This window comes from Hylobates moloch, unplaced genomic scaffold (assembly GCF_009828535.3).
Source record: "Hylobates moloch isolate HMO894 unplaced genomic scaffold, HMol_V3 SCAFFOLD_4, whole genome shotgun sequence".
Taxonomy (NCBI): domain Eukaryota; kingdom Metazoa; phylum Chordata; class Mammalia; order Primates; family Hylobatidae; genus Hylobates; species Hylobates moloch.
In genome coordinates, this window is record NW_026652279.1 from 6,376,580 (window position 1) to 6,386,222 (window position 9,643).

The following is a 9,643-nucleotide window of genomic DNA, read 5'->3' on the forward strand; positions in this document are numbered from 1 at the left end:
GCAGACTTAGGCCTTGATGACATCAAAGAGTAAATGTCAATACAAGTAAATACTTTAGGGTCATCTAGGCATTCACAACAGTACACACTTTGGGGTGGGGGTTAAAAAAAGCAAATTCATAAGACCAGAGTTTCAAAACTCAAAAAATTTTTGGAATTGTTGATTTAAGAATTATAAACTACTACATTTAGAAGTTTTCTTCTGTGGTCAGGGTGGTCACAGAGCAGTAAGAAATCTCTCCAACCAGGATTTTCCCAATACCCTGGAGTAAATGATTCTAGTTTTGTAAAGACTCTGAGAACATTCCTGAGAAGGTGCGAGATACCTTTGTTTTACTTCCATTTAAGAGGACGTGCTCATGACCACAATCGAGATGGCAGGAGGTGGGAGGCAAAATTAAGCCAGCACATCTCTTTGTTGCTACAGTGTTTTAACATTTTGAGATTGTAGCTACCATAGAAAAATTGGGAGGTTTCACATTTTAAAAAAATTCATTTTTCTGGCTTTTGCAAAATTACAAAAGCTGGCAACACTGAACCCATATACTACATGGCAACGCCAGGTCCATCTGAATAGCAGCTGCCCTTGCCTGTTATATAAGGCATTTATTTTCAGGTCTGCCTAACACTTTAATTCCTCACTTGGCATCTATAGGTTTGTGGTTCTCAACCAAGGCGATTCTGCCCTCCCCACGGGGGGCAGTGGCAATGTCTGGAGACACTGATGGTTGTCACAACTGAGGGGAGGGAGTACTACTAATACATAGTGAGCAGAGGCCAGGGATGCTGCTAAACATCTTGCAATGCACAGAAAGAATTATCCAGCCCAAAATGTCAACAGTGCCTAAGCTGAGAAACCCTCCACTAGCAGCTGACTATTAGGAATGCATGACCACACCCCATCAACTTGACCTGAGACTGAAAGATCTGAGGAATAAGAAATCCATATACCTTGTTAAGAGAACAGCAGTATCATGATGGATTCCACCTGGACTGTTCTTCGAATGCTGCCACTGGCAAAAGTTTTTTAATGTTGTCTGAGCATTAAAAGATATGGAAGGCCCATCCTAAATACAGAGAAGAATTATGGTTAATCTGTTGTATCAATACCAATTAGATATGCCATTTCGGATACAGATAGAAGAAAAAAGAAAAAAACTTTATTACCTGTTCATTATGAATCACAATTAAGTTCACAATAACAATATTAATTAAATTTCCAATACTTGGGTCTTTATAGATAGAGGCTACCTGCAACCGAGATAAATTTTTCAAAGTTAATTGTGAACTCCGTGTAAGCAATAAGCAAGTCACGTCTTACGTTGGGCTCCACCTCTTTTTTACGTTTCTTGCAACATATGCATTTTGTGGTTGTGAATTTTTCATTTACTCAACAATCCTTTTTGTAAAGTCTCTTTGTAAAATTCATAGATCACAGTTTTAGATAACAGTGAATTCAAACAAGTTTAAACTCCTCTGACATTGCATTGCCACGTGACTTAACAGTTCTCTGTATCAAAACACTGGACATTAATTTTCCATCAAGCTGTTTCCTCTCATCTGAAGTCCTAAATTGCCAACTTATAGAATCTCACATTGGGTGCATGTTAGCCAACACTGCTGTTCTTTAACGTTTGCCACCTATTGTGTCCTTGACAACCTTGTTAAGCTGGTGGGGTTTTTATTTTTGCAGTATTATAATTAACTACAGGAGCTAACATTTACTAAATGCTTACTGTGAACTGGCTGAAAACTACATACACACATGCATTTAGTCTCTATACAGCAAAACTCTGGGCTGAAAACTACATACACACATGCATTTAGTCTCTATACAGCAAAACTCTGGGCTGGGTACTATTAAAATTTCTGTTCAACAAATGAGGAAACTAAGTCACTCAGAGAAATTAAGTCACTTGTCTGAGGCTACACACTGGTGAGCAGCAGAGCCAGAACTCTCAACCTAGGGCAGTTTGACCCAAAGTTCATGTTCATAATCAAAATTCTTATGATAGATCTGAAATTAAGAGGTGAAAATGAGGCTGTGCATATGTGCAGGGCCTGATTAGACGTTCCCTTCCCTCATAGGCATGAGAGGGCTGGGGTATCTGGGACTGAGCAGCATGTAGGGGGTGAGAGGGGCATGGAGGCCAGGCAGGGTTGGGGGGGCGCAGAGGGGAATGGGTCACAGCAGTGAACAAAAAGGCAAGGAGTACCACAGGCCACAAGGGGGGAAGAAGAAACCCTAAAGCTATGCCCAAACAGGATTGCTTTTCACATTCATCTGGGGGGTTTATTAAAAATAAGTTTTAGTTCAGGTAAATTAGGGCTCATCTATTAAAAGAAAAGTTATGCTACGGCTGAAAATGAGTAAGAGGAGGTCTATATGGGCTTTTCTGGAACCATCTCGAATCGTTCAAAAAAACAGTGTAATACAGTATGTGAAAATGCCTCCTGTTTGAAAAGAAGCTGTATATGCAAACATGTTTGCATAAGAAATACCTAGAGTTGCACTGCCCAACAGTGGCCACTCATCGCATGTGGCTAGTGAGCACTGGTACGTGGCTAGCTTAAATTGAGGTATGCTGAGAGTGTAAAACTCACTGGATTTTGAAGCCTTAGTATAAAAAAAGTGAAATATCTCATTAATAATTTTAAAAATAATATTTGATATAAAACATATTGCTAAAATTAATTTTACCTATTTATGTTTTACTTTTTTTTTTTTTGAGGCAGGGTCTCACTCTGTCACCAAGGCTGATGTGCAGTGGCACAATCAAGGCTTACTGTAGCCTCACACTCCCGGGCTCAAGAGATTCTCTCACCTCAGCTCCCGAGCACCTGAGCCTACTATAGGTACATGCCACTACACCTGGCTAATTTTTTTTTTTTTTTTAAATAGAGACCAGGTCTTGCTATAATGCCCAGGCTGGTCTTAAACTCCGGGCCTCAAGAGATTGTCCCACCTCAGCCTCCTAAAGTGTTGGGATTACAGGCATGAGTGACTGCACCTGGCCATTTTCTTAAACACTTTTTCTTTTAATGTGGCTACATGAAAATTTAAAATTAGGAAAAAATTTTTTTTTAATTTAAATACATTTGAAATTAAATATGTGGTTTGCATTATATTTCTATTGGGCACTGCTTGTTAGAAACATATACAAAAACTTTCAACAGTGGCTACCTCTGGGAAGGGGCCTGGAAGTCTGCATAGAGAATGATACTTATTTTTTAACAATAGTCTTTGGTTCTGATTTTTTAAAAATCATGCAAATTTACTGCGGTTTTAATTCAAAATGGGAGTAGAAAAATAGAATGAAAGCCTCCTAGGCCTCACTCCCCAGGCTACTTAATTAGAATCCCGGGGAAGAGGCTATTTTTAGAAGTTCCACAGGTGACTATGGTTCACAACCAGCCTCCCTAATACTACTGAATATCCACAACTGGCTGTGCAAAGTTCCTAAGTGAGGCAAAAAGCACTGGTTTTGGGAACTGGACAGGCTAAAGGCCAGAGGCAGTGTCCAAGTGATTTATTAGCTTTACCTGACCATGGGCAAGTGACCTAACTCCTCTGAGACTCAGTTTTCTTATCTATAAAATGGGCATGATTGATAATCTCACCTGGCAGGGTTGCCAGAAGGATTCAAAATTATACCTTTTAAGTAAGAAGCACATTGTCTAACACAGAATAAACACTCCATATTGATAACTGTTGTCAGTTTAAAAAGTCAACCAACAAATAATCTTATGTTCTCTTCAGTCACTTGCCTGAATGGCTGAAATGCCAGTTCTGAATGGTCCTCCAAAGCACTGAGTGGAAACCCATTCCCCAATGGCACATTTAGAGACCTCATAAATCACCTTCGTTTGAATGTACTTACAATTGACATTAAAGTTAAAATATAGTGTTGAAGGTTTTCTCCATGGTATGAAACCATTCTGTTGTCTGCCACCACCAAGACTTCTACAAACCGTGGATAGGATAAAAAACGTTTTGTCCTTCTGTGGGTCCTCTTTTCTCTTGTGTTGTCCGTCTTATTACCATAAGCAGAAAATGCCTCTGTCGCTAAGCCGCTGTTTAATGCTGCCACGTCATCAGCCAGGTTAATCCTTTCTCCCCATTTTCTTGCTCTGGTTTTCTTCTTGTCTTTACTGTGCCTGTTTCTGTGTTCTGTAACAAATCAGATGGTATGCATTACATTTCAAGCCACATCTATTTTATATTAAGAAGTTAATTTGACACATTTTAAATTGATGCCTCTGTGGTCATATTACATACAAAAACAAGTCCTCCATACCGTGGACTCTACAGATGCACCTCAATCCGTACTCCCACCTAAGTGACTAAGGATTTGAGGTTAGCTTCCCTGGGAAGCTTTCATACTTGCTCACTTATGGTATTAGAAAATCAGGCCTGAGCTTAAGGGAAACAATTGCATGTGATTCTTATTCATTTGTTAACAAAAGCTTTGCTGGGATTGATTCAAGGAATCTCACGCTCACTGTTATTTGCCATAGATATAGTAAGGGCCAGTAATGTAGCTACAGAGCTCTAAAAAACTTAAATGGAGGCTGGGCACGGTGGCTCATGCCTGTAATCCCAGCACTTTGGGAGGCCGAGGCAGGTGAATTTCATGAGACCAGGAGTTTGAGACCAGACTGGCCAACGTGGCGAAACCCTGTCCTTACCAAAAATACAAAAATTAGCCAGGCATGGTAGTGCACGTCTGTAATCCCAACTACTCAGGAGGCTGAGGCACGAGAATTGCTTAAACCCAGGAGGCAAAGCCTGACGTGAGCTTAGATCGCATTACTGCACTCCAGCGTGGGTGAGACAAAGGGATACTCTGTCTCAAACAAAAAAAAAAAAAAAAAAAGGAAATGTTTCATATATATCACTCATGCTATTCAATGAGTTCTAATACAAAGAGGTCTGAGAGGTGGACAGGCTAACAGATGATACAAAGGAACTGTAAAAAATGCACAACCAGGTATTTTATTACATTATTAGATCATTTCAATACTTAAAATATAAGAATAGAATCACAACAATTCAATGTCTCTGAATTTTTAATTAACTTACTCCAGGGCTCAGTTAAAGAAATAAATGAAATTCCGAGAGTCTGGGCAGGCAGCTGGGACCATGATTTATAATGTCGGATTAGCTCTACTCATTTCCAGCTCACGCCTGGGCCTCTTCTTGGGTTCCCCACAGTCTTGCTGCTCAGAGGAGGGTCCATGGACCAGCAAAAATGACAACTAGAGGCTTGTTAAAATGCAGATTCTTCGGCCCCACCCCAGGCCTGAATCTAAACTTAACTAGATCCCCAGGTGACTGATATTAACACTGAAATTTTGGGAATCACTAGTTTCCAACTTGGCTTGAATTTTATGTTGCTGATGAAAACACAGAATTTTTGCATCATCAACTATGCAATAAACAGAATAAGCATTAAAGTGCCTGCCAAAATATACTTTGAGTAAAAACAGAATTTAATCACTTGACAATCAGATCATAAATGTGCTTTAATGCTTTAATGCCACCAGTTTGTGGTCTAAAATAGGCAACAGAATTGTACAATGAAGAAGTATGCTTACCTAACACATAAGCAATAGAATTTGTCACATCAATACCAAAGGTAAAAATAAAAATTAAAAACAGTTAAATCGTAAGTGGTTTCATATTAGAAGGGCCTAAATATTTGACCATTATAACCAGTTGCTAAAAGAATCAGTTTAGGCCAGGATGCGCATTTTGCCCGAGTGTTTTAGTCATTATTAAAATACAGTGGTCCCCCCTTTTTCATGGTTTCAGTTACCTGCAGTCACCTCAGTCCTAAAATATTAAATGGAAAATTCCAGAAATAAACAATTCCTAACCTTTAAATTGCATACCGTTCTGAGCAGTGTGATGGACCCTGGCACTATCCTGCCTGGGGCTGGAAATCATCCTTTAAGGTAGCTATCTACCCGGTATACACACCCCACCTTGTCACCTAGTAGCCATTCCGGTGATCAGGTCGACTGTCAAGGTATCGCAGTGTTGCGTTTAAGGAATCCTTATTTTACTTAGTGACGGCCTCACAGTGCAAGAGTAGTGATGCTGGTAATTCGGATTAAGCCAAAGAGAAGCCGTAAAGCGCTTCCTTCAAGCGAAAAGGTGAATGTTCTCAACTTAATAAGCAAAGAAAAAAAAAAAACGTTGCATGCTGAGGTTGTTAAGGTCTGTGGTAAGAACAAAGCTTCCCTCTGTGAAATTGTGAAGAATGAAAAGAAGCTGGTGTTAGTTTTGCTGTCGCACCTCAAACTGCCAAAGTTACGATACAGTGTACCATCAGTTTATTTAAGATGGAAAGGCATTAAATTTGTGGTTGGAAGACAGGAACAGAAACTTTCTGGCTGATGGCAATCAGGTTCGGTACTATGTGTGGTTTTAGGCATCCACTGGGGATCTTGGAACATATACCCCAAGGATAAGGGAGGACTACTATAGTAAAACCTGTCCAAACTGTCAAACAAGTTTTATGCAGTCCAGTTATAGATAACATCACTAGGCAAAAACCTGGTACATAAGATGTAACATCAGATTCTTCTTCTAGTTTTTCTTTCAAGAACACTCATATACGTATACCAATGCCAATGGGTATTGCATGTCTACCAACTGGCATTCGTATACATATATGAGCTTTCAATATATGCATACCAGGACCAAATCAATCATTAAATCATCAAATGAATGTAGACTAGATATTAATCAAGCACCCACTATGTACCAGGCATTGAATTCGGCTCTTTTATGTATGTTATCTTACTTACTCCTTTCAAAGCGAGAAAATTACCTCTATTTTTCCGATGAGGAAAATAAGTCTCCAAGAAATTAGCAACTTATTCAAAGTCACATTGCAGGAAGTGGAGGTACAAGGAATCAGTCGTAGATTTGCTCAATTCCCGAAACTGTGCTCTTTCGATTAGGTGAGCTTTCTCAACAGCTATGGTTTGAAATGAGCTCATGATTTGGTGAACAGCTTCCAAAGTAAACATGAATTGAGAAAAAGACAGTGCCTGGTGGATATTTTCATGAAGATTTTTGCTTTTTACAACAGGTGTATGGAAGCTATGTTGAAAATTAAATTTTTTTAATACATTAAGAAAGTATGTCACTTATACTGTGAAAAATAAATAATCCTTGCTTAATGTCTGCTGTAAATATTATAATTTGATTTATTATAGTAAGTAAAGTGTTAAACATTTTAGAAGATTTAAAGTCTCTATTAGTTTTCTATTTCTCATTTGTTGATTTCTGCTCTAATCTCGATTTCTTTTCTTCTGCTTGCTTTAGTTTTAACTTGCTCTTTTCTTTCTGTTGTCTTAAAGTAGAAGGTTAGTTTATTGCTTTGAGACCTTTCTTCTTTCTTCATAGAAGTATTTACAGCTATCAAGTTTCTTCTAAGCCCTGCTTTAGCACCATCCCATGTTTTGGTACATTGAGTCTTCATTTTCATTCATCTCAAAATATTTTCTGCTTTCTCCTTTGAATCATTGTTCGTTTAGGAGTGTGCTGTTTAATTTCCACATACTTTTGAGCTTCTCATTTTTTCTCTGTAATCGATTTCTAATTTTGTTACATTGTGATCAGCAAATATGTTTTGTATTACTTTTATCCTTTTAAATGTATTGAAATTTGTTTTGTGTTCTTGCATCTGGTGCATGCTGGAGAATGTTTCATGTTCACTTCAGAATACTCTGCTGTTTGTGGGGTAACGTGTCCAGTAGATACCTCTTAGTAGTTGGTTTATAGTGTTGGGCACCTTTTCTACTTCCTTGTCAATCTTCTGCCTGGCTGCTCTATCCATTATTGAAAGTGGGGTGCTGAAGTTTCCAATTATTGTTGTTGAATTGTCTATTTCTCCCTCCATTTCTGTCAGTTTTTGCTTCATGTATTTTGGCGTTCTGTTATCAGGTGCATACATGTTTATAATTATTATATCTTCCTTATAAATTGGCTTTTTTATCACTATAAAACACTTCGATGGACTTTATTCTACCAGGAAAGTTAAAGAAGCCAGTCACAAAAGACCACACATCAAAGGACTCCAGTCATAGGAAATGTCTAAAACCGGGAAATCTACAGAGACAGAAAGTAGAGTAGTACAAGTTGGGCATCCCTTATCTGAAAACCCCAAATCCAAAATGCTCCAAAATTCAAAACTTTTTAAGTGCTGACATGACACCACCAAGTGGAAAATTCCACACATAAGGATTTAACACAGACTTTATTTCATGTACACAATTAATAAAACTATTGAATAAAATTGCCTTCAGCCTATGTGTATGAGGTGTAAAAATATATCTTTAGACTTGGGTCCTATGCTCAAGATGTCTCACTATGTATATGCAAGCATCCTAAAATCCAAAAAAATCCAAAATCTGAAAGAATTCTAGTCTCAAGCATTTTGGATAGAGATGGAGTGGGGAGATGGGAGTGTGGTTAGCTAAAAAGTATAGATTCTTTTTCTCAAGTGATAAAAATATCCTAAAATTGACTGAAATGATGATTATACATATCTGTGGATATACCAAAGAATCATTAAATCATACAGTTTAAATGGGTGAATAATACGTATGAGACTTATACTTCAATAAAGCTGTTTAAAAAAGAAAAACTATATCACTAAGTTTGTGAAAAGTAAATAATCCTTAATGTTTTCTGTAAATATCATGATTTTATTTATTGGATTTACTTAGAGAAGAGTACTGCAGTGAGAACAACACTCAGGAAATGTTGTATGGAATTCTTTTTTTTTTTTTTTGACCACTAAGGGGAAAAACAAATGTACTATCAGAATCATCAGAGAGGACTTGGGCACAAGAAAACCTGCAGATGAATCAAGGCCATAATTGGAAACAAAGTATACTTACAAATAAAATCAAAGAAATGAAGGCATTAATCAGAAAAAGGCTACAATTTCTACCAGCAAACAACTCATGTAATATTTCTGGAGGATATTTCACCCACAAGTAATCTATGTATCAAAGAAATAATTCAGCATACTTTAGGTGGCATGAAAATGTAAAACCCAAATTATTTCTTCAGGATCAAAAGCAATGTCTTCTAAAACAGAATGCTCCTCAGTCTTTTATCAATCTGACCTTTTTCTCCTAATGAGTTAGAATCATATTTATTCACCTAATTAGTCCAACTAATTTCTATCACATTAACCATTTTAGCAAGCAACTTTGAATTTCTCATTAAAAATAGCATTAAAAATAGACACTATATCTTATATACCCACTCAACTCTCTTGATTCTGAATAGAATTGTAATAACAGAATAGTTTTCACCAACGGAGTACACAGTGTTAGGATAAATAGAAAGTGATCCACATTCCTCTTTTGTGAGCTTTTGGTATAATGCTAAAGGAGGAATAGAGGCTACTGTTTCAGGAATTTGCAAAGTCACTTTGCTTACAGTTTAATCAGAATGGGCTACATAATAAAATTTCACTGTCCTGGAAAGTACTGTAAAAATGGTCTGTGTATTCTTGTTCTTCTTCTCTTCTTTTTTTCCTCGTACATAGTTTTACATTTATGATTAATTTTTTTTTTTTTTTTTTGAGACGGAGTCTCGCTCTGTCACCCAGGCT

General features: G+C 37.5%; 1 protein-coding gene across 1 annotated transcript in view; it reads right to left on the bottom strand.

Annotated features, from left to right (window-relative positions):
- The window catches only part of ADAMTS9 (ADAM metallopeptidase with thrombospondin type 1 motif 9), a 73,682-nt gene that overhangs the window by 39,947 nt on the left and 24,092 nt on the right, over nucleotides 1–9,643 (bottom strand). The window contains exons 4-6 of the mRNA XM_032149439.2: nucleotides 3,881–4,170; nucleotides 1,167–1,250; nucleotides 951–1,066 (exon numbers count right to left, since the gene is read on the bottom strand). Of these exons, the coding sequence (XP_032005330.1) occupies nucleotides 951–1,066; nucleotides 1,167–1,250; nucleotides 3,881–4,170 (490 nt within the window). The remainder of the gene's footprint in view (nucleotides 1–950; nucleotides 1,067–1,166; nucleotides 1,251–3,880; nucleotides 4,171–9,643) is intronic.